General features: G+C 66.3%; 2 protein-coding genes across 2 annotated transcripts; both read right to left on the bottom strand.

Annotated features, from left to right (window-relative positions):
• Positions 1 to 816: 816 nt before the first annotated feature.
• AMHR2 (anti-Mullerian hormone receptor type 2) lies at positions 817 to 7528 on the bottom strand. Its single transcript, XM_068212470.1, has 12 exons — positions 7326 to 7528; positions 7085 to 7234; positions 6113 to 6270; positions 5787 to 5886; positions 5313 to 5422; positions 4546 to 4770; positions 3113 to 3227; positions 2851 to 3011; positions 2343 to 2490; positions 2127 to 2263; positions 1357 to 1512; positions 817 to 899 (listed from the first exon to the last, which is right to left on the bottom strand). Exons 1-12 carry the CDS (start codon positions 7336 to 7338, stop codon positions 825 to 827), a joined length of 1548 nt encoding a protein of 515 aa, XP_068068571.1. The 5' UTR covers positions 7339 to 7528; the 3' UTR covers positions 817 to 824.
• Positions 7529 to 11391: 3863 nt separating this feature from the next.
• Positions 11392 to 24267, bottom strand: SP1 (Sp1 transcription factor). Its single transcript, XM_068212464.1, is given in 7 exon segments — positions 11392 to 11699; positions 11701 to 11798; positions 12106 to 12305; positions 12689 to 12857; positions 20179 to 21673; positions 22304 to 22398; positions 23397 to 24267. Coding segments are annotated over 7 exon segments (3132 nt in total). The 5' UTR covers positions 24253 to 24267; the 3' UTR covers positions 11392 to 11480.
• Positions 24268 to 24470: the final 203 nt, after the last annotated feature.

Raw genomic sequence — 24470 nt, 5'->3', positions numbered from 1 at the left:
CTGGGCGGTCCCCCCTCCCCAGGAGCATTGGGGTTTGTGTCCCCCCCCCAAGGCCAGCCCCCATGGGTGCGAAGGAGACGCTGACACGCCGCGGGGTGTCCCAGAGGTTTATTGGGGGACAGCGGGGACACCCCGGGGGCCCGCCGGGAGCAGGGCATGGGGGGGCCGGGTGGGGGCCCGGCTCCTCCCAGGGGGTCCGGGGGGTGTCCCGGGTGGTCACAAGGGTCCCAAGAGGTCCCAGGTGGCTCCTGGTGGTCCCAGGTGATGCTGGGGGGTCCCGCGGGGTCCCAGGAGCCTCAGTCGGAGCTGCTGGAGGAGGAGGAGGAGGAGGACGAAGAGCGCTGGGGGGGACAGCAGAGCCGTGAGCCCCTGAGGGGGGCTGGGGTGGCCCCCTGAGCCCCCCCCCCCCCGGGGTCCCCCCCCACCTTGTGCCTCTTGTGAGCCTTCTTCATCCTCTTCTTCATCTTCTTCGCCGCCTTCTTGTCCAGCGTGGGGGGGAACGAGGGGAGCACCCCCGGGTGGGGGAGCACCCCAGGGTGGGGGAGCATCCCCGGGTGGGGGGGGGCTGCGGCGGGAGGGGGCCCAAGGGGGGGCCCGAGGGGGCCAGGGGGGGCCCCGCGGGGTACGGGGGCTGCCCTGGCCCCCCCAGCGGGTTGGGGGGCGCCGCGGGCGGGGGGTACACGGGGTTGGGGGGTGGGACCTGGGGGGGGTACGTGGGGGTTCGGGGGGTACACGGGGTTGTGGGGGGGCGCCTGTCCTGGGGGGGGGAAGAAAAGAGGAGATTGAGGGGGGGGGGTCTGGCCCCGGGGGGGGGGAGGGGGGGGTCAAGGCGGCCCCCCCAGTTTTGGGTGTCCCCCTGTACCTGCACCAGGGTTCCACATGGTGGGAGACTCCAGGACCTGGGGAGGGGCGCACGGGGGGTGAGCGGGGACCCCCCCAAACCCCCCGCTGCTGAGGGGACCCCGCCGGCACCCAGAGGAAACTGAGTCAGGGGGACTGGATCGCGCCCGGCGGCCGGGGGGCTGTGGGGGAGTCGGAGGGGTTTGGGGTGCAGGGGGGATTTGGGGTTTGGGGTCCTGGGACTTCGCTCCCACCTTCGCTCCGGCCGCGGCCCCTCCCGGCAGGAAGCGGGGGCGGGGCTTAGCTGGGGGCGGGGTCTGGGCCTGGCTCCTCCCACCCGGTTCCTGGTCCCTCCCTTGCCTGTCCCGGGCCTCAGTTTCCCCGCAAGTCCCCGGTGGGTCCCCGGTGGGTTCCCGGTGCGCCCCTGCCTGCTCCGTGCCTCAGTTTCCCCGCAAGTCCGCGGTGGGTTCCCGGTGCCCCCCTGCCTGCCCCGTGCCTCAGTTTCCCCGCACGCACCTGGCGGGGGGCGGCCCCCGGGCCGGGGTCCCCCGGGGCCGGTGCGGGCCCCGCGGCCAAGCGCTGGAGCCGCTGCAGCGCCCGCTCGGCCGAGAGCCGCGCCTCGGGGTCCGGGTCCCAGCAATCCTCCAGCAGCTCCGGCAGGGCCCCCCCGGGCTGCGGGACCCCCTCGGGCTCAGCGGGAACTTCCCCGGGCGGGGGAAACACCCGAGGATGTCAGCCCCGAACGGGGACAGCCCCCGGTGCCCTCAGCACAGCGGGGAGGGGACCCCCGGGCACCGACACCCCCAAACACCCAGGCAGAGACCCCCCCCTCCCCCCCGGGTGTCCTGAGTCACCCCGCACCCCCGGAGACCCTCTGGGGACCCCCGGGGTGACACCCCAAAACACGGGCAGGGGCACCCCGGGTACCCTCAGCATCCTTGGGCAGGTGGGTCGCCGTGGGTGCCCCAAACTCCCCTGGGTGCCCCAAACTCCCCTGGGCACCCCAGACACCCCTGGGCACCCCAAATACCCCTGGGCACCCCAAATACCCCTGGGCACCCCAGACACCCCTGGGCACCCCAAACTCCCCTGGGCACCCCAAATACCTCTGGGCACCCCAAATACCCCTGGGCACCCCAGACACCCCTGGGCACCCCAAATACCCCTGGGCACCCCAGACACCCCTGGGCACCCCAGACACCCCTGCGCACCCAGGCAGGGTCCCCCCCTCGGACCCCCTGCCTCCCCCAGGACCCCCGCGGGTCGCCCCTGCCCGGGGCTCTGACCTGGGGGGCGCAGTGCCAGGCCGGGGGGATCAGCGGCCGCCGCCTCTCGTCCGCGGCCAAGCGCCGGAGCTGATCCCCGGTGGGGCTGGAGCCCAGCTCGGCCTCGTACGCCAGCCGGAACGGCGGCACCGGGGCTCCTGCGGAGCGGCCGGGGCTCAGCGGGGCCGGGGCGCCGCGGGCAGCCCAGCCCAGGCAGGGGGGACCCCGGGGGCTCACCGGGGCTCAGGGCCTGGCAGCGGGACAGGATCTCCCAGAGCAGCAGCGCCAGCGCGTAGACGTCGGCCTGGCGCAGCGCCCGGCCCCAGGCCCGCAGGTCCAGGCTCTCGTCCAGGATCTCGGGTGCTAGGTACCGCTGGGTGCCCGCCTGCGCCCGACCGGGCCCTGAGCTGGGGGCTGTGGGGCCACCGGGGCCACCAGGAGCACCAGGGCAACCGGGGCCACCAGGGCAACCAGGACCACCAGGGCAACCGGGGCCACCGGGGCCACCAGGGCTATCAGGGCCACCGGGGCTATCACAGCCACTGGGACCACCGAGGCAACAAGGTCCACCGGGGCAACAAGGTCCACCGGGGCAACCGGGCCACCGGGGCCACCAGCCCCCCGTGCCAGGCTCGCGCCCCGGGCTCAGCTGGCAGCCACAGCCCACGCTGCCAGTGACATCCGGGGCGCCGTCCCCAACCCGGGGCCGTCCCCTCCCCTTGCCACCCCAGGGCACCCGTGTCACCTTGCGGATGGTCACGGCGTGCCGGCTGCCGGCGCTGTCCTGGGCGCGCGGCGGCAGCGCCAGCGCCAGCCCGAAGTCGCCGATGGCGCAGGTGCCATCCTCCCGCACCAGCACGTTCTGGCTGCTCAGGTCCCGGTGCACCACGCTGGGCTTGTACAGCCCTGCGGGCACCGCGGGGTCACGGCGGGCACCGGGCACGGCGAGCCCGGGGCAGAGCCCGGAGCGGGGGCACAGGGCAGGGGACACCGGGTGCCACCCTCACCGTCACGCCACAGCTCCTGGTGCAGGAAGGCCAGGCCGCGCGCCAGGGACAGCGCCAGGCGCACGCTGCCGGCCCACGTCCCCACGTGCTGCCCCAGGAAGTGGCGCAGGGAGCCCTGGCGACACGCGAGGGACGCGGCTGGGCACGTGCGGTGCCCCCCAGGCGTGTCCCACACGTCTCCCCCCACCAGGCCCCCATCCCCGCCTGTCCCACACACCCCTCGAGCCCCCTCAACCCCTTCCACACCCCCGAGCCCCCCAAAACCCCGTTACCCCAAAGCCCCCCGAGCCCCTGTTACTCCCGTACCCCCCGAGCCCCCCGAACCCCTGTTACACCCACCCTTGGTACCCTCTGAGCCCCCCGAACTCCTGTTACACCCACCCTTGGTACCCTCTGAGCCCCCCAAACTCCTGTCACACCACCCCTGGTACCCCCCGAGCCCCTCAGCCCCCCGAACCCCTGTTACACCCACCCTTGGTACCCTCTGAGCCCCCCGAACTCCTGTTACACCCACCCTTGGTACCCCCCGAGCCCCCAAACTCCTGTCACACCACCCCTGGTACCCCCCTGAGCCCCCCGAGCCCCCAAACTCCTGTTACACCCACCCCCGGTACCCTCTGAGCCCCCCAAACTACTGTTATACCACCCCTGGTACCCCCCATCCCCCCAAACTCCTGTCACACCACCCCTGGTACCCTCCAAGCCACCCAAACTCCTGTTACACCACCCCTGGTACCCCCCATCCCCCCAAACTCCTGTTACACCCACCCCTGGTACCCCCCGAGCCCCCCGAGCCCCCCAAACTCCTGTCACACCACCCCTGGTACCCCCCTGAGCCCCCCGAGCCCCCCGAACTCCTGTCACAGCACCCCTGGTACCCCCCATCCCCCCAAACTCCTGTCACACCACCCCTGGTACCCCCCGAGCCCCCCGAACTCCTGTCACAGCACCCCTGGTACCCCCCGAGACCCTCAGCCCCCAAACTCCTGTCACATCCACCCTTGGTACCCCCCCGAGCCCCTCAGCTCCCCAAACTCCTGTTACACCACCCCTGGTACCCTCCAAGCCACCCAAACTCCTGTTACACCCACCCCTGGTACCCTCTGAGCCCCCCGAACTCCTGTCACAGCACCCCTGGTACCCCCCGAGCCCCCCGAACTCCTGTTACACCACCCCTGGTACCCCCCGAGCCCCTCAGCCCCCCAAACTCCTGTCACACCCAGTCCCTGGTACCCCCTTGGTACCCCCCGAGCCCCCCAAACTCCTGTCACACCACCCCTGGTACCCCCCGAGCCCCTCAGCCCCCCAAACTCCTGTCACACCACCCCTGGTACCCCCCGAGCCCCTCAGCCCCCCAAACTCCTGTCACACCACCCCTGGTACCCCCCATCCCCCGAACTCCTGTCACAGCGAGCCCCCCCGAGGTGACCCACGGCCGGGTAGAGCTGCAGCACCAGGAGCCCCCCGCGGGCGCGGGGCGCGGCCGCCCTGGTGTCCAGCAGCCTGGCCACGTTCTCGTGCTCCATCAGCGGCAGCGCGTGCACGGCGCGTTCGGCCGCGAACCTCCGGCCGGCCCCGGCCGCGAACGCCTTGATGGCCACGGGCCGCTGGCGCAGCGTGCCCCGCCACACGGCCGAGAAGCGCCCCGACTGCAGCACCTGCCCCGCGGCGACACGGCGGGCGACAGGGGACGCAGCTGGCACCGAGCGTCCCCAGCCCCGCGGCACCCCAGCGCAGGGACACCCTCCTGTCCGGCCACCTCTGGGGGTCCCCGGGCACCCTCAGCGCTGTCGTGCCCGCCCGCCGCCCCGGACTGATGTCCCCTCTGCCGTGCGTGTCCCCACGTCCCCTCCCCATATGGGGGCACCCTCCCAGCATCGCCTCTTTCCCTGCACTCCTACTTGGATGCCCCCGTTGGGTGTCCCTCACCCCGTGGGTGTCCCTCACCCCGTGGGTGTCCCCCCGTGGGTGTCCCTTGTCCCATGGGTGTCCCTTGCCCCGCGGGTGTCCCCCCGTGGGTGTCCCTTGCCCCGTGGGTGTCCCTTGCCCCGTGGGTGTCCCTCGCCCCGCGGGTGTCCCTCACCCCATGGGGTCACCCCATGGGTGTCCCTCACCCCATGGGTGTCTCCCCGTGGGTGTCCCTCACCCCGTGGGTCTCTCTCACCCCGTGGGTGCCCCTCGCCCCGCGGGTGCCCCGCACCTGCAGGAAGTGCAGCGCAGGCAGGTCCGGGCTGGGGGGCTCCGGGGGGACCCCGATTCTCCGCCCCCCCCGCGGTGGCTGCCCTGTGCGGGCCCTTGTCCAGCGCAGTCCTGGATGGGGGACACCAGGGACACCCCCATCCGGGGACCCCCCCCCACAGGACCCCCCCAAATCAGGGACACGGGACCTGGGGACACCAGGGACCAACAGCCCCCCCTCGCCAGGCAGGGGAATGTGGCATCCCGGGATGCCCGGGACACTGGGGACACCCCACCCGGGACACCCCACCCCAGGGGGTCACAAGGACACCAGGGACCCCCCCGCCCCAGGGACAGGGTGACACAAAACTTGGGGACCCCCCCACCTCCACCCCGGGAGACCCTCACTCCGGGAGCACCAGAGCCGTGGCATTTGGGGACCCCCAGGGGACATCGGGTAGGGAGAGGCTGTGCGCGGGGGTCCCCCCGTCCCTACCGAGGACGCCCAGGCAGATGAGGAGGATGAGGAGGGGGCTGGCACCCAGCAGCCACAGGGTCCCCGCGGACCCCCCCCGGCCGGGCACTGGGGACAGAGACTGCGGTGACACGGAGCCCCCCTGGCCCCCCGGGTGTCCGGGGGGTGGTGGGGGACACTTTAGGGCATCCTATGGCTCCCCCAGTCCCCCGTGAGTCCCGGGTCCCCCCAGCCCCCCCACCCCGGGTCCCCCGAATGTCTCAGGATCCCCCGTGGGTCCCCTGTGTGTCCTCATGGCCGAGTGCCCCCCAAACGCGCCGGGCCCCGTACCTGGGCCCTGGCGGGGCCCCCCCGGCCGTGCCTGTCGCCGCCGCTGTCCCCGTGGCGTTGCCGTTGCAGAGGTGGCCGTGGCACAGGCACAGCAGCACGGAGCTGCCCGGGTGTCCCGCGGGGCTGGGGGCGCAGGTGGCCGAGGGACAGGCGTCGCCCCGGCCTCCCCAGCAGCCTGGGGACAGCGGCACGGTCACCCCGGGGTGCTGGGTGGCCGGGAGGGGACAAGTGGGACCCCCTGTGCGGGTCCCCCCCGCAGCTGCTCCTCCCCAGCGCCGCTGCAGCCGCTGCTCAAGGCCAAGGCCAAGCGCAGCCGCTGGGGAGGGACCAGAACCTCCCCAAAGGCTCCGGCTAGGATCAGCCCCCGCTCCCTGCCCCCCGGCCTGGATCAGACCCCTTTTGCCTCCCCAAGCCCCCCCAGGGCAGGACCAAAGCCCTCAATCCTGCCCCAGCTCCTTCTGTCCCGCCAAAATCCCCCCGGGGCAGGACCAAACCTCTCCATCCTACCCCAAAATCCTCCCGGGGCAATATCAACCCCTCAATCCTACCCCAAAATCATCCCAGGGCAGGACCAATCTCTCCATCCTACCCCAAAATCCCCCCGGGGCAGGACCAAACCCCTCCATCCTACCCCAAAATCCTCCCGGGGCAATATCAACCCCTCAATCCTACCCCAAAATCCCCCCGGGGCAGGACCAACCTCTCCATCCTACCCCAAAATCCTCCCGGGGCAATATCAACCCCTCAATCCTACCCCAAAATCATCCCAGGGCAGGACCAATCTCTCCATCCTACCCCAAAATCCTCCCGGGGCAGGACCAGTCTCTCCATCCTACCCCAAAACCCCCCCGGAGTAGGACCAAACCCCTCCATCCTACCCCAAAATCCCCCTGGGGCAGGACCAGACCCCTCCATCCTCCCCATCCCCGCCCGGGGCAGGCTCAGACCGCAGCCCCCCTCTCGCCCTGCCCGGACCCCGGGGGTCTCACCCTGCACCAGAGCGTGGCTGCGGTTCCAGATGCCGACGCAGCACTGCCCGGGGGGGCAGCGAACGGCGCCGGCCGCCGCGCCCCCCGCGTCCCCCAGCGCGCCCCGCACGCTCGGGTGCTTGTAGGACACGCAGGTCAGGTTTTGGGGGCCTGGGGGGGGGACACGCTCGCACCAGTGGGGGGCTTTTAACCCCCCCTGAAAGGCCCCCCCCAGCCCCGGCTGCGCCCCCCCAGCACCCACCTGGGCGCCCCATGGGAGCCTCCGCGGGGCCGGTGGGAAGAGGAGCTGAGCAGGAGCAGGAGGAGGAAGAAAAGGAGGAGGAGGAGGAGGAGGAAGGTGCTGCCCCCGCATCAGGGAGGAGAGAGCCGGGGTGTCTGGGGTGGGGGGGGGCAGCCAGGCCTGGCCCCCTGCCCTGCGTCACCCAAACGGAGCTCAGTGTCCCCTATCCCCGCTGGTGCCCCTCTGGCACCGACCGCACCCCTGCCACCCCCCAAAAAGCGGCCGTGCCCCCCAAGGGACCCCCCCCGCAGACTTCCAGACAACGCCAGCGACTCGTGTTTATTACAAAAAGAACTCGTCGTTCCCCATTTACAAAGGAGCCCCCCAAAACTAACAGTTTCATCTAAGTCTTTTTGTACAAAAAAATAGCACTTTGGGACCCAAAAAAAACAAAAAATCATCCACCACCCTCCTCCCCCCCCCCCCAAAAAAAAAATCACCTTTGGGGGGGGAGGTTTATAACATCAGCCACCGGATTTGTAAAAACCAACCCCCCTCCCCTCCCCTTCCCCAAATTAAAACAACAGAGACGGGACGAGATCAAACAGGGAGAGAATTATTGCCAGTTTGGGGGGGCTGGACCCCCCAGGACCCCCCCGCTGCATAGAGAACCGGCCCCGGCCCCCCGGAATGAAGGGGTGACAGTGGATTAAAGCTGGGAGATGGGGGCAGCCTCGGGGACAGCCCCCAGAGCCCCCCCCAGACCCTCTGTGGGGTGTGGGGGGCAGGAGCGGAGCAGGGGGGGCTCATCCCCAGCCTGTCACCCCCCTTGTCAAGGCACGTTTGTGTTTTGTGTCCCGGGAATGGCTGGGGGGGGATTTGGGGGCTGCTGGGGGGGGGGGTGCCAGGAGCAGGGTGGGGACCCCGGTGCCAACAGAGCCAAAGTGGGGGTGGTGGGATCCAGCTGTCCCCCACCCCCGGCACCGGGAGCAGCGCTGGTGGTGTGGACCCCCCCCAAAAAATGCTCTGTTCCCCCCCAGAAAACCGCAGGGGAGCAGCCCAGGCTCTGAGCAGAGACCCCCGCGGGTCCCTGGGGTGCCCCCCTCCCTCGCGGCTGCGTTTCCATAGGAAAGCCAAGCTCCTTCGGGGACGATCCGTGGGGAAGGGACACCGGGGCCATCCCCGGCAGGGGACACGCCGGGGACATCCCAACACCGGGTCCGGGATCGGGTTTGGCACTTGATCCCCTCTGGGGACAGAGCTGGGCTCGGGGCGGGGGTAAAATCACCAAATTGAGCATTAAATTAAGAAACCTCCTGTTTTTTGTCCCAATCCTTTGTGGGTTTTGGGCTGGGGGGGGTTGGGGGCGGGGGGAGCTCATAGTGCTTCACAGGGTTATTAAAATACAAATGCTTAAAGTTTCCTATATAAAAATATACAAATGCAAAAATAGATATCGAGAGAGAGAGCCGGGGGGGCTAGGGGGGCCGGGCCCTACGCCCCCTCCCCGGGGAGCTTCTGCTGCCTTTCCTTTTTTCTTTTGCGGGTTTTTTGCCAAAAAAAAAAGAAAAAGAAAAAGAAAAAAATAAAACCCAAATCAAAACAAGATTCCCGCTGGCGCCCGGAGCTCCCAAGCGGGGCAAAGCCCGGGGATGGAGATGGGGCAGCAGCAGGGTCAGCTCTGCTCCAGAGGCTGTCCCGAGGGACTACGGCAGAGGCTGTCCCGAGGGACTACGGCACCTTCCTGGCGCCTGCCCCGTGGTCTCGGCTCGGCCGGAGCTTCTCCCCGGGAAAGGGGAGCACGAGAAGGGTGGGAAGCACTGGGAGGAACCGCCCAAAGGGCCCGGGGCAGGAGGGATGAATGCCTGGGGCAACTGGGATGAACACCCGGGGCAACTGGGATGAACGCCTGGGGCAGGCGGGATGAATGCCTGGGAGAGGTGGGATGAACGCCTGGGGCAGGAGGGATGAATGCCGGGGGCAGGAGGGATGAATGCCTGGGAGAGGTGGGATGAACGCCCGGGGCAACTGGGATGAACGCCTGGGGCAGGAGGGATGAATGCCTGGGAGAGGTGGGATGAACGCCCGGGGCAGGAGGGATGAACGCCCGGGGCAACTGGGATGAACACTGGGGCAGGAGGGATGAATGCTCGGGGCAGGAGGGATGAATGGCTCGGGGCAGGAGGGATGAACGCCCGGGGCAGGAGGGATGAACACTCGGGGCAGGAGGGATGAATGCCTGGGAGAGGTGGGATGAACGCCCGGGGCAGGAGGGATGAATGGCTCGGGGCAGGAGGGATGAACACCCGGGGCAACTGGGATGAACACCCGGGGCAAGTGGGATGAACACCCCGGGCAGGAGGGGATGAATGGCTCGGGGCAGGAGGGATGAACACCCCGGGCAGGAGGGATGAATGGCTCGGGGCAGGAGGGATGAACGCCCGGGGCAGGAGGGACGAACACTCGGGGCAGGAGGGATGAACACTCGGGGCAGGAGGGATGAACGCTCGGGGCAGGAGGGATGAACGCTCGGGGCAGGAGGGATGAACGCCCGGGGCAGGAGGGATGAACGCCCGGGGCAGGAGGGATGAACACCCCGGGCAGGAGGGATGAACGCCCGGGGCAGGAGGGATGAACGCCCGGGGCAGAGGGATGAATGGCTTGGGGCAGGAGGGATGAACACTCGGGGCAGGAGGGATGAACGCCCGGGGCAGGAGGGATGAATGGCTCGGGGCAGGAGGGATTCATGGATCGGCCTCGATCCCAGGGGGCCTCCCCCTCTGCACCCCCCAGAGAGAGGGGGTCAGGCCCCGACCCCAAAATGGGAGTGGGGAAGCTCTCAGTCAGCTTCATCCCCTCCTCCTCCTCCTCCTCGGCTCCACAGCCCGGGGTCATTCCAGGCCAAAGCTGCTGCTTGGGAACAATCCCAGATTTCCCCTTCTGGGGATCCCCCCCGCCGCAGCCCCGTTTGGGGACGGAACCCAGGAGGTGCCTGGGGCAGGAAGAGGAGGGTGTGGGAGGAAGAACGGAAAGGACCGAGCCCTCCCACAGCGGGAAGAGCAGGATCCTGGAAAACCCTTTTTGGGTTTTTTTTTTTTTCCCAAGCTGTCCCTATTTCCAGCACCCTTTTTTTTTCTTTTTTTTTTTTTGTTGGTGCCACAGCAAAACCCTCGAGTGTCCCTGCGGTGCTTCCCCCTCGCTCCAGACCGGCTGAGCTCTGCAGATTCTCCTTTTTCCCCGATTATTTCTATTATTATTATTATTAATTCCAACGCTGGCTGTAATTAAAAAAAAAATCAACTTTTCCCCCCTCGAGGAGGCTCCAGTTGTCCCCCCAGGGCTGCGTCCCAGCCCCTCTGTCCACGACCTTCCCATGGAGCAGCTCCACTCCCACGGGGCGGGGAGCCTCGCCAAGAAAACGGCTGGAAAAAACCAAGATCCGAGAAAAAAAAATAATAAAAACAACACCTGCCAAGGCAGGGGAGGGCAGTGGGAGTCCAAGGGTGAAAAATCCAGCGGGATCTCCCCGAGAATGCCGAAGGAATGACAGAGTCACCTCGGAGCAAAGCGTCCGACAGCCCGGGGAGGGGATTGGGGAATTCTGGTGGGAAATGGGATCGGGCGGGGAGGGAGAGCTCGGGCATCGTCCCACACGCCCCAGAGGGGCCGACCTGCTCCAGGATAAGGCATCAAAGGGACCACGCCATGGTCACAGCAACATCTCTCCTCTCTCAAACGAACACATTTTATATTTTTATATATATAATAATAATATAGAATCTTTTCTCTTCTTTTTTTTTTTGGACTTTTTTTTTGCTTTTTTGTTTTTTTTTTTGTGTTTGTGGTTTTTTTTTTTGGTGTTGTTTTGTTGGTATTTGTCTTTTTTTTTTGTTTTTTTGTTTTTTTTTTGTTTTTTTTTTGCTAAAAGGACCAAGGCATGATGACGCCAAGGGACCTCGGGTGGGGAGGCAGAGGAGGGGCGGGGGGAGGAAAAACGGACAAAAAAAAAAAAAAGGGGGGGGGGAGGAAAAAAAAAAAAAAGAATCAAGCCAAAATTAAAAAATATATATATATAGCTCTGGCCTTCGAGTGGAGGTGGCAGCGGTGCCGGGCTGGGGTAGTGCTGGAGGTGCCGACGCCGGCGGCTCCGTCGCCGTCCCCGTGCTGGCCGCGGGCTCAGAAGCCGTTGCCGCTGATGTTGATGGACTGCAGGTCGGCCACCTGCATGACGTTGATGCCACTGCTGGCCAGGCGGGCGATGCCCTCGGGGCAGATGGCCTCCATGGCCACCATGTTGGTGGCGATGAGGGCCGAGGGCGTGGCGCCGCCGTTGCCCTCGCCCGAGGCCGCCGTGTCCATGGGGACGGCCGAGACGTTCATGGCCACGTTGGTTGGCGCCTCCCTTCTTGTTCTGGTGGGTCTTGATGTGCTTGGAGAGGTGGTCGCTGCGCATGAAGCGTTTGGGGCACTCCGGGCAGGCGAACTTCTTCTCTCCTGCGGCAACGGGAGAGGGGCGTGAGGGACGCCGGGAACGGGGCGGGATGGGGGAAGAGGTTGGGATCGGGGAAGAGGGTCCCGCCCTTGAGAGGGGGTCAGAGCCTGGAGCGAAGTCCAGCGCTCCAGGGCACTGGAATTTTGGGAAAAGGCTCCTCCCCACGAGAATGCTCAGGCTCTGGAGGGCTCTCAGCCCCAAGAGCTCCAGGCCAACGCTGCAGGACGTTGGAATTTCAGGTGCGGGGATCCCCACGCGCCAGAGCGGCCATCCCAAAGAATTCCCAGCCTCCTGGGAGCCCGGCCCCACCTGTGTGCGTGCGCTTGTGCCGCTGCAGCTCGTCGGAGCGGGTGAAGCGCTTCCCGCACAGCACCCAGGTGCAGATGAAGGGCCTCTCCCCCGTGTGCCACCGCAGGTGCGCCCGCAGGTGCGAGGTCTTCCCGTACACCTTCCCGCAGCCCGGCACGTGGCAGATGTGCTGCTTTTTTTTCCCTGGATCCCCAGAGCTCCTGCAAGAAGGGAAGGGTTAAACCCGAGGGGATTTCGGGTGGTGCAGCCTGGGATCTGCTGGATTAGGGTTGGTGGCCCCATGGGATCGATGGGTTTGGGGTGAGGTTCTGCTGGGCCGAGAGCCAGGTCCTGCCCTCGGGTCACAACAGCCCCGCGGCACACTCCAGGCACGGGGAACTGGGGCTGGAAAGCTGGGAAAGGACCTGGGGGTGCCCAGGTGGCCACGTGGCCACGGCACTCGGGGCGGCATTGCCAGGGCTGGGGGAACAGCTGGACCCGATGATCTGAGGGACCCTTTCCAGCCCAAATAATTCCATAAAACGAGGCCCTCTGCGGGGTGCCGGGGCGCTCCTGGTGCCACACCCGTGGGCAGCAGCCTCACCTGCCCTCTCCTTCCTTGCAGTAGGGACAGGTGCAGGCTTCCCTCCGCGTTTTCCGGCCCTGCTGGGGCTGGGGGTCGGGGCTGGTCTCCCCCTCCTCCACGGCCGCGCTCTCGTCGCCCAGCCCGTCCCCGCTGCCGCCGTGCAGCCCCAGCTGGGCCCCGTGCTCACCTGCAAGGCAAGGAATGCAGGAGGTCACAGCAGGCTCCTCACCTGGGAAGGAGGGTCTCCTCTGTGTGAATCCCACCCTTTTCCCTCGGCTTTCCCGACATTCCCCAGCCTGGGGCTCTCCCTGCCCTCCCCAGCCCCGGACCTCCCACATTTCCCCCATTTTGGTCCAGGTCTTTAATTTATTTCCAGGGGCTGTGATTCCAGCCCCAAATCTGCCTTTTTCACACCAATTTCCTCACAGGAAGGACATGCTGTCGCCTGAACGTGGCAGGTTTGAGACAAATTCACCTTTTCCCCAGCAATTTCCTCACAAGGAATCTGACTTCTGTGCCCCGAGTGTGGCAGGTTTGAGACAAGCACACCTGGGGTTTTATCTCATTCCAGGGATGCTCTCCCAAGGCTGGAAAATGAAGCTCCAGGCAGGAATTATTCCCAAAAAACCGATCTGGGGCTTTTCCTGGTGCTGTTTCCAGCAGCTCCAGCGAGGATGAGGCAACAGGAAGGCCAGTGGGGGTGTCCTGGGGCTGCTGGTCACTCCCTGCGTCCCCCTCTGCACTTTCCAAAGCTGGCATTCCCAAACCCCCGCCCACGATCCTTCTGGGAAGCCCTGCTGAGACCAGCACCTCGGCCAAGCAGGGAAATTTCCTTTACAATCCCGGTTTTCCACGTAGGAGCTCCGAGGCAGGAGCCGGGGGCGGGGGGTTGGAGAAGGACAAATTTCAAATCCCCCGTGAGGCGCAGGCTGGGCACTCCTGGAGGTGCCAGGAGGGAGTTTCACAACTCAGAGGCAGTGCTGGGAATGAGGAAGGATTCCTGGCAGGAACAACCTCCCCAGTCCCTGGTAGTGCCGGTGCCAGCAGGCGTCAGTGGTGCCTGGGCAAAGCTCCACGGAGGGACAGGGAGCCACCAGGAAAGTGAAGAAATCTTCCCTAAAATCCAAGCTGAAGCTTCCTAGCGCAGCCTGAGGCTGATTGCCCGTGCCCTGTCACCTGGGAGAAGAGGCTGGAGCAGACTGGGGCGAGGTTTGCTGCCCACAGGGATCCAGATTCCCTGGGAAAGGCAGCGCTGGCCTGTCGAGGACACCCAGAGCTCCAAGCACCCCCCCGGAGCAGAGCCTGGGCAGGGGCAGCCGGGATGGCACCGGGGCTGTCAGCTGGCACATAACCCCAGGTGTCCCGAGGAATGTCCCTTCATCCAGCCTGGGACCAAGCCCTGGGCTCTGCCCCTCACCCCTGGGAGCAGGGGAATGCCGTCCCAGCCTGGCCTGGAGAAGGAATCTGTCCCCTCCAAAGGTGACGCGATTTGAAGCCCGGCCCTCGGTGCCACATTCCCGAGCTCCCTGCCAAGCTGAGGATTTCAGGAGCTTCCCAGTCCCTCCCTGCAGCTCCCGTGACGTGTCTGCAGTCACAGCCCCGCACGGAGGGAGCCTGGGAGGGGTTTTTAAGCTTCCTAAGCCAGCACCAACAGCTTTGTGCTCCAGCCACGATTAGAGATTTCCCCGGATGGGAAGAGCTGCTGGGGGGGGGAAAAACAATTAAAAAAAAAAAAAAGCCAAGAGAAAACACAACTCTCCCCCAAAAAAGCCCAAACACAAGTTCTTTCCCCAAAAATACACCAGGGAGGGGAGAATCCTGTCAGGATGCCTTGGAATGGCTTCAATCCTCCAAGAGGCAAAAGCCTGCGCGGCGTTTTCTGGCCTTTTGGCGCTGGGGGAACAAAACCAAATCCTGCTGCTGAGATGTGTGGCCGCCTCTCAGCGAGGTATAAATCCAGGGCAGCAGATCCTGGACCTGCAGGGATCATCCCACCCCAAGCAGGAGCTCTGAAATCTCTGGGACAGGACAGGTTCAGGGCAAAAGTGGGCAGAGAGGATAATTCACGTTGATTATCCCTGCTAATACACGTCCCTGCTACGACTAAAGCTTCCCTGGAGGCTCCACACTCGGGTCAGCAGAGCCCTAGAAAAATGTATTATTAATAGAGCAAGAGGAGGTTTAAACCTTGGAAGAAGTCTGGGGAGAAAGAGAGATTTTGGGAAGGCAGGAGAGGGGAGCTGCCCCTGGCCCGGCTCTGCCAGTGACCTCTGAGACCCCCCAGGAACGGGGCAGTTTCTGGTGTCCCACTGAAAAACCCAAAACCCCGGAATCTTGGCTTGGGCATTCTCTGCAGACAAGGTGTTCCTTGTGCAGGAAGAAGCTGGGGTTTGTTAGCTTTATTTAGCAAACTACCAGGAGGTGAGAAATGCCCGGCGGGGAGGAGAGAGCCGCTCTCACACCCACCCTGGCCAACCTCAGGCAGGGGAACAGACCCCGTGTTCATTTTTAGGGGAAGAGCTGGAAATAAAACCCAAAACCAACAAACCAGGGCTGATTGTGCAAACTCTGCACCTCTGGCAGCCGTGCCTGGGCAGAGGGTGAGGGGGGGAGAGCTGGCACCAGGCACGACGCGGCTGCCAGGCACCAGGAAGTTTTCAGGTGAAAGGAAAGAAAAGCAAAACCTGGGGACACGCAGCCCCAGCCTCTCAGGGTGTGTTCCTGAAAAATATCTCCAAAATCCACATTTTCTAGCTCACAACTCAAGCTCTCCCCGTTTCCTGACCGGTTTTTGGGGTCACTCTGCCCTGCCCAGAACAAACCCCAGCTGCTCCAGACACACCAAAGAGCTGCACAAAGGGACAAAGTGGCTTTGGAACGATGTCCCCTTGGTTTTTTCCCCATCTGATTCCCTCCCTGATTTGCAAAACGAGTTAATCTGCACCAGGAGCTCATCCACGTAAATGAGCCAAGCTCTGGCTCAGCAATTCCTTGGAGATCGGGGCCATGGAGAGGGAACCAGGGGATGGGGCAGGCTGGAAGCCTGCAGCCCAGTGAGTAATTGGGCTTTAGTTTGGACTCTGATGACTCCAGAAGCCACTCCTTGGGCAGCTCCTGTAATGGCTGGAGTTTCTGTGCATCAGGATGAGCGACACTTCCTTTGGAGAGGGGATAAACGGGGATGGAGCCGATGGAGTGAGTGAGGTGGGCTGTAAAAGGGGACAGAGCTGAGGCAGGGAATCGCCTCATCATCCACTTTGCCAGATCCCTGGATCCCCCAGGATTTGCCAAATGCCTCTGTCTTGCTGCAGACTGACAGCCAGAGCCCCTTTGCCCTCCAAATTCCCGCCTGAATTGTCACAAAACCGTGAGGAAGCCTCTGGTCCTGCCTTGGCTGGGGTGAAAGCACCCCGAGCAGCACAGGCAGGTCCCACCAAAGCGCCCCTGCCATCCAGGCAGAAATCCCTGTGTGAGGGCTGTGGATGGAGGAAAATGCCTGGCTGAGACAGGGAAGGGCAATTCCCAAGGTGGGGAACCTCAGCAGGCACCTCCCACCTCACCCGAACCTCTCCCTCACAGCAATCAAGAGTGGGATGCTTTCCTGAGCCACAAATCCCAAGTTTTTAATCCCAAGGAGGAACTGATGCCTGTATCACCCCCAGGATCTAACCCAGGCATCCTGGCATGGGGCGGGAGGGGATGAGGAGCCGTCTGGACGCTGCCAGCCGTGCTAAGGTGGGAGCAGACGCTCTGGAAAGGAGCCATGCGGGAACTCCCCCAAAGCCGGGAGCCAGGACGCGTCTCCTGTGTGGGGTGATAAGGACGGGGCTCCAGCAGGGCTGGGGCTGGCCCAGATAAAAGGGAGAGGCAGATCAGGGCCTGGCAGACGGGTCTGGAGCTGGGACCTCTCCCGGGAGGCGTCACGGGGTGGGTGCCGCGCACCCGACCCGTCCGACCGGCACGGCCGCCAGCCCTTCCCAGCCCCGCTGAGCCTGGCCCGGAGCAGCAGCAGGGAGAGGAAAAGGAGGAGGAGGAGGAGCAGGGCTGCCCCATGGAGCCCAGGACACCCACAGGGTGACCCCCACGGGGACTCTGTGTGGGGCACAACCTCACCCGGACAAAGCCGCCACGACACAGGCTCTGCCGGGATCACTGCCCTTCTTCCCGAGAGAACCCTGGGGTCTCGGGGGGTTCGTGTCAGTCCCCAGGGAACGACACGGACGGAGGTCAGCCCAGGAATCCAGAGGGGATGTAAAGTCCAGCCTGGCTGGGATTCAGGGCAGGAAGTTTCACAATACCCTGGTTTGTGCCGTGATGTCACGGCTGCCGTGAGACAAACAAGGGCCGCCCGTCCGGCCGGGGCTCGGCTCCCTTCTCCCCTCCCCGCCACACTCGAGGCCATGTGGATGCCTCATCCAGGCCCTGCTACAAAGCTGCCCTTAAAAACCAGCAAACAGGACACAATCAGGGCTTTGTGCCACCGGCCCGGCTCCGGGAAGGGCCCTGGAAGGATGAAGAGGGAGCGGGGAGGGGTTTGTGGCACACATTGCCAAGGGCTCCTGCACCCACCAGGGACGGTCCCTCTGCTCGATTCCCCCACATCCCCCATCCAAGGAGCTGCAAGGGAGCTCGTGCTGCCCAGGAAATCCCAATGCCACCCAACGGCTCCATCCAGCCCTGGAATCAAACATCCCAAAACGAGGGATAACCCTTGAGTGCCCCCAAAACAAGGGGGTTTAATTCCAGTGCTGACCTCTCTGGTGGTCACCTGTTCACCCAGCACATTCCTCAGCCAGGTAGGGCTGGGACAGGGACGTGGAGACAGCAGGGCTCTGCCAGGGACAAGGACACGGGGACAGAGCCACTCTAAGGACACTGAGCTCAGAACAGCCCCTCTCCTCCTCCCCACGGCAAAAGAGGAAGAGAAACCCCGATGTCACAAAACCCCCACCATCGTCCCGCTCACACAGGATGTCTCCTCCCTGGGCGGGCTGGGGGGACACTGAGGTGGCTCTCAGACCCCACTGAGGTGTCGCAGCGCCCACCTGAGCCCCAGACCCCGTCCCTGCCTCACCTGGTGCCCGCCCACGTGGGCAGTGCTGGCAGCAGCCCCGGGAGGGTTTTGGGGCGCCGCCAGCTGAGGAAATCCCCCCCTCCCTGGCTCTGGGGGTGCCCTCCCCAGGGGCAGAGCCAGTGGAAGGGCCTGTTTGCCCACATGCCACCCCTGGTGGCCACAGACCCGCCCCTGCCTCTGCTCCTTCCCAGCCTGGCCAGGGAGGAGGAAGAAACAGCCTTTGAGCCACCCTATTAACACAGACCCCGAGTCAGACCTGCACAGAGCTGGGCTCTGCATCCTACCCAGGAGCAAAAAAATCCGAGTTTTAAAGACCTTTTCAGGTGTTGTTTTCTCCCTGAGGGATTTTTCCCCTGTCAAGAAACAGGAGAAAACCTCATTGGCGACAGACCCGAGGGGCTGGGAGCCACAGCCCCCCATCCATGGGGGCCAGGAGGGGACACAGGACCCCCCCAGGAGGCCAAGCTGAGCTCTGGAAGGGGCAGGACACGCAGTGCTGCCAGCCCAGGTGGCAGCTGGGGCCACCACACCCCTGGCTGGCCACCTCCTCCTTCCCCAGCAGCCCGGAACACTCAGCAGCATCCAAGGAAAACCAGCCACAGTCTCCTCCCCAGCCAGGGTTCGTTTTCCATCTGCCTCCCCCCGGAAGCAGAGGAGCTTTTCCTGCTCCAAAAATCCTTCCCAACTGCTTGCCTGGAGCAGAAAGTTCCAGCACACGTGGAGGCTTGGAAAATGCTCCGGGATTTGGGAAGCGTTGGGAACATACCCCTCCCTCAAATTCCCATCGGAGAGCTCCGATCCGGAGGGTCGCAGGTCTGGGGGGGCTCAGCACCCCTTGGAGAGGGGCTGGCAGTGGCTGGGGACACAAAGGGACCCATTGCCACGTCTGAGGGACACGGCCAGAGGAAAACTCTTCCGGCCTGGAGTCAAACCCTGCCCCTGGATCGGCGCCAGGAAGCTCTGTGCTGGCCACAGCTTCCCCCATTTCATCCCAGGAGCCTCCCGGACCATCCCACAGAGCTGGGGCTCCCCCAAAAAACGCTCTGAACCCTGCTCTGGCTTTTCTTTTAAAATGTCCCCGTGTCCCAGTGACAGTGCCAGCGTCACATCCTCGGGGCTGGGGACAGAGCCAGGAGTCCCCACTGCTGCTGCTGCTGCTGCTGCTTGTGGGGAATTCTCCACTGCGGATCAAGGGCTGAGAGCTGCTGAGCTAAAAAAAAGGAGAGGAGCAGGAGGAGGAGGAGAAAGAGGAGGAGGAGGAGGCGGTTGCATGGGTGGTCTCTAGAACGTTCCTCCCTGTTCCACCTCCTCCTCCCTGTTCCACCTCCGAGGGCAGAGCCAGGCACGAATACAGGAACTGGGCTCGCCCATGCCTTTCAAAACAAGGAAGGAGCCCGGGAGCACCCAGGGCAGGAGCCCCGGCCTCGGCAGGAGCCGCCCCCGGCGCGGGGATGGCAGCGAGGGGACCCCGCACACCCCGCGGGTCACACAGGCGTGTCCCCCCCGGGTGCCAGCCCCGCTTGTGGGAGCCCCCGCGGGTCCCTGCGCTCGGGGAAATCCAAGGATCAGGCTAATCCCGAGGCCGGAGTGAGCCGTGGCTTGCCTGCGAGCCAAGCTGCTGTAGCAACAGCCCAAAATAATGCTGCAAAACAAGCCCGGGGGAGCAGCCTCTCGCGAGGGCTGGATTGAGCAACATTTTCTGCTGCCTCTCAGCTGTGACTAAATCCAGCAACAGCCCCTTTTAGCCAGAGCCAGAGCACAAAAAAAAAAAAAAAACCCGGAAAAAAAAAATCCCAAGGAAAACAGTGGAAAAGCAAGAGGAGAGCGTTCCCAGAACCGATCCCTTCCGCGGCAGGAGCTGAGCAGGCTCCAGCTCAGTTCCCACATTCTCGTATCCCGCTTTTCCCAGGCTGTGGAGACGCGTGATGGATCCCTGGGCATCTGAGCAGGGTGCCCTGTGCCCACGGGACCGGCTGGGCCACGCTGAGGTCACGCTGTCCCGCGCCAGCACCCAGACACTTAATGAGCCCTTTCTTCCTCCCCTGTGAGGAAATTCCCCGCGGCTCCGTGACTCTGTGTGTTTTCATGGGCTTTTCAGTTAATCCCTGTGTTTTATGGCCGTGACTCCTCACAGGCTCAGCCAAGGAGCCGAGCTGGACTCGGGTCCTCGGCCCAGCCCTGACCCGAGACTCCTCCAGGGCAGGACAGTGGCACAAAACCAGGTGTCCCCTTTCTTCTCCACTTTCCCCCCACAGCCACCTCCTCCCTTTCTTTCCAAGACTTAAAACTCCCCAAAAAAGACCTTTAGCAACACACTCCTTCGCCAGGGCCAGCACAAGCCCCACCCCGGCCACCAACACCATTTGACACCAACCACGCGCAGCCCAGCCGGGCCCAGCGTTTCTCCAAGGGACCCGGGGAGCCGAGCACTCACCGGGGGCGTTGGCGATGGCCAGGGGCAGCCCCTGCAGCTGGTGCACCTGGATCCCGGACGCTCCCAAGGCACTGAGGTTAATAGTCTGGAGGCCCGGCACGGAGGAGAGCTGGGCGGCGTTGACGGTGACGGTGCCGCTGGGCAGGGAGGCGATGGGGGTCAGCGTGGTGCTGGTGCTGCCCGTCTGGCCCAGCGACACTCCCTGCATGGGGGCCAGCGTGATTGTCTGCGCCTGGGGGTTCTGCACCTGCAGGTTCTGCAGCTGGATGGTCTGCCAGCTCACCTGCCCGTTGGGACCCACCGTGGGCGTGCGGATGATGATGGGGCCGGAGTTGGGCACGGCTTGGAGCTGCAGGTTCTGCAAGGTGTCTTGGGAGATGGCTTGAGTGGCAAAGGTCTGGCCAGACAGCGGGGTGGTCTGGAGGGCTTGGATTGTCTGCCCTCCTTGCACCAGCTGTGGCTGGATCAGGATCTGCTGCTGCTGCTGTGACTGCTGACTCTGATCCCCCTCCTTCTGCTGCCCCGGCTGCAGGGCCACCCCGGACACCGGGGTCTGCAGAGAGTCCGAGCTGGGGACACTGCTGGCCCTCTGGGGGGTCTGTGCCTGCACGTTGGTGCCCACCGTGGCGCTGGTGGAGAAATTCATGACGCCCACGTTACTGGTGGTGGTGGTGGTGGAGTAGCTGTTGGCGTTGGTGAAGAAGGCGCCTGAGCCGGCCTGGGACGTGGCCGTGCTGCCCGAGCTGCTGGCAGCCCCCGAGGTGGCCGGCTGGGAGCTGCTGTCCGGCGAGCCCGAGCTGCTGAGGGTGCCCGTCTGGGACGTGGGGGCCAGGCTGGCGGCCACGCTGTTGACCGGCAGCAGGGTGATGTTGCCGTTCAGGGCCACGGGCACGTTGGCCACGTACTGGGTCTGCCCGGAGAGGCTGTTGTTGGCCAGCCCCACGCCCTGGATGGGCACGGCCTGCTGCAGCAGGTTGGGCATGGCGATGAGGTTGCTGCCGCCCGCACGGCTCGTGATGATCTGCTGGTTGGAGCCGGGGATGATCTGCAGCTGCCCCGAGGCATCCTGCTGCACGTTCACCTGCGCTGGGGTGGTGGCGAACTGCAGCTGCTGCCCGTCGATGGTCTGGAACTGGGGGATCACCTGGTACTGGATGTTGGGGATGACGCCCGGCAGGCCCGTGAGCACCTGCTGGTTCTGCAGGCCGGACGCCGAGGTGACCACGTAGGGCCCGGTGCTGACCGGGCGGCTCTTGGAGGCGTCGCCGCCGTTGCTGCCGTTGCTGCCCGGCTCCTTGGAGCCCGTGGGGGTGCTGGAGCCTGCCGAGATGATCTGCCAGCCGTTGGCCGACTGGGTGAGCTGGGCGGCGGCCGCGTTCAGGTCCAGCTCGCCGCTCCCGCCCTGCTGGCCCTGGGAGCTGTTGGAGTTCTCATTGGGAGACTCGATGCGGCTGCAGGTGGCTGCCAGCAGGGCCAGCGGGGACGGCTGTGACTCCTGGGGACGAGAGGAGGAGTTACGGGGGTGGGAGGCGGCGCGAGAGGCAGGCCCGGAGTGGGGGAAAAAAAAAAAAAAAAAAAACAAAAAAACCAACGGGGAAACAAAAAAAAAAAAAAAACCCCAAACTTAAGAAGAGAAAACAGGGAGGAGCATACTCGGAAGAGATAAACACTCCTTCCTGAACAAACCCACCCACAGCCGGAAAAATAAAAAATACAACTGCCAGGCACGAGGCTGTCAGGCCAGGACAGCCTGAACCCACACGGAAAAGCCTTTTGGGAGGGAGCCTGCCTTGGAAAGCCAAGAGAGGAGAGGGCTCCTCCACCCCCAAGCCGGGGAATCCCCCTGAGGCACGACAAACCCCCCAGGAAGGAGAGTGATTCCTGGGCTCCCCGAGCTGGAGAAGGGCCAGCGGGGGCCGTGGTGTCACCGGGAGCAGGGGAACTGCGTGTTTCCGAGGAGAGCCGGGGAGGAGGGGAAGCCACGGGCGATGCTTGGCAGCGCTCGCCCTCCTCTTCCTGCCGGCGCCGAAACGCTTGCCCGGGCCCAGCAAACAGCTCGGCCCGGGCCTGGACTTTGCCACGGGCTCCCCGGGGCCGGGCGGGGGCCGATCCTCCCCCCACTCACCTGCGCCTCCCCACCGCCGGCGCTGCTCGTGCTGCTGGCGTCGCCTTCGCCCTTGTCGGGCTTCACAGCCGACATCTCCTCGGTGCTCTCTTGGTCTGCGCAGGAGGGAAGTGACAGCCCCGGTTAGGGACATTTTGGGGCAGGGCAGCGGCACGAGGCTCGGGAGGGCCAGGCAGGGCCCGGAGGGGACGCGGCGGGCCGGCTCCGGGGGCACCGTGCGCTCCTGGCGCAGCCGGGAAGGGGCTGCGGAGAGCAGGGAGCTGCCAAAGAGGAGCTGGCAGCGGGACAGGGGGGGAGGACCCGGCCGTGCTCCAGGGCCCGGCTCCTCCCCGGCCGCTCGGGACACTCCCTGGCCCCCGCCGAGGTGCTCCCCGGGCCTCCCCCGAGCCTCGCCCGCCGGCCGGGGCACACACCTCCCGCCCCGGGATTCCCCCGCCCGGGTCCGGCCCGCGGGATCCCCGGCCCGGGGCTGCCCCGCCCGCGACCCCCCCAGCGCGGGGCGCCCCGCTCCCACCGAGTCCTTCCTCTGCCAGCGCTCAGCAGCCTCCTCATCCTCCGCCGGCCACCGGGGCTGCGCCCGCCGCTCCTGCCCTCACCCCCAGCGCCGCTCACCGGGGTCTGCGCCGCAGAGGGGACGCCCCCACCGGCCGCTCGGCACCCCCCGCCCTCGGCTCCCGCATCCGCCCCCGCAGGGCGCCGTGCCCGGGAACGGGGGAAAGCCCCCCGGCCGCCGCGCTCGCGGCCGCCCACCCCCACGGCCTCCCCCGCCATCTCCGCGCCCGATCCCCCGGGATCTCGCCGGCCCCCCCCCGCCCCCAGCCCCGGTTCCCGGGGCCTCCCCATCACTCCCCGCCGCCCCCTCCTCCCCTCCAGCCCTGCCCGGCGCGGCCGCCGGTCCCTCCCCCGAGGCCTTCCCCCCTCCCCCGGGTCCCTCCCCCGGCAGGTCCCCCCGGCGCGGCGCGGCGAGGCCCGGCCCGGCGGGGCCCGGCCCGGCGGGGCGGGGCCGCCTCTGGCCCCTCCGAGCGGGCGGGCGCCGCCGCCCCTGCGTGTGCCCGGGGCCCCGCGCGGCGCTCGGCCCCGGCCCCGTCCTTACCGCTCATGGTGCCGGGGCCGGGCCGGGCGCGCGGGGCGGGGCGGGGGCGCGGGCGGGCGAGCGGCCGAACCCGCCGGTGCCGCCGAGGGGCTGCCGAGGGAGGGGCCGCGCGCCGCGGCCGCAGCCCCGCGCCCCGCCCCCGCCGCCCCCGCAGCCAATGGGCGCCGCGCGGGCGGCGGAGCGACGGGCGGCGCGGCCAATGGGAAGAGAGGGCGGTGCGGCGCGGGGGGAGAGGAGGGCGGGCGGGCCCCGCCCCCGGCGCCCCGCCCCGTGGGGGAGGGGGAGCGCGGCGGGGCGGCGGCCAATGGGGGCGCGGGGGGGAGTGGGCGGGCGGCGGCTCAGCCAATCGGCGCCCGCGCGGGCTCGCAGGGAGACCCCGTATGGGCGCGGCCGCGGCGGCGCGGGCCGCGGCGTGATGGACGTGCGCCGCCGCCAATGCGGCGCGGGAGGCGGGGCGTGGCGGTAACGGGCAGCGCGCCGCACCAACCGGCTGCGCGGGCCGCGCCGTGGGGCGGGAGAGGAGCGGAGATTGATGGTAGCGCTGACCAATCCGAGCGCGGAGGCGGCAGCCGCGTCGCGGCTCGGAGCCAATCAGAGCGCCGGTCGGTCTCAAATGGGCCAATGGGCGCCGCGGGGAGGCGGGGCCAGCGGCCGGGCTGCGCCCTTGGGGGGACGGCGCGGCGAATGGCGGAGCCGGCGCCATGTTGGGTTCGGCTCCCTCAGAGCCGGCCGGGCTGCCCCGGGCACTGCTGAGGCTCCCCTCGCCCTCGGTGCCTCGGGCTACGAGCGGCCCTTCCCTCCCTGAGTCCCTGTTCCATGCTGCAAGCCGCCTCGGCCGTGTCGCGACAGCCGCCATGGCGGCGTGACACGTCCTCACGGGCCGGCGGCTCTGTGTGAACCCCCAGAGCCCTGTCGCGACATGGCCCGGCCCTGTCCCGACACAGCGGGCGCCACGGCGGCGAGCCCGGGCCGCCCTTGCCCTGGGATCGCGGCGTGGGGAGTTCGGGGGCGTTGCGGGATCCGGGGGTTTGGGGCCAAAATCCTTCATTTCACGGCAGAGCGGGCGCTTGGGCG

This window comes from Anomalospiza imberbis, chromosome 22 (assembly GCF_031753505.1).
Source record: "Anomalospiza imberbis isolate Cuckoo-Finch-1a 21T00152 chromosome 22, ASM3175350v1, whole genome shotgun sequence".
Lineage (NCBI taxonomy): Eukaryota > Metazoa > Chordata > Aves > Passeriformes > Viduidae > Anomalospiza > Anomalospiza imberbis.
The sequence above is the reverse complement of the archived record's forward strand: the minus strand, read 5'-3'. Positions and strand labels throughout refer to the sequence as shown.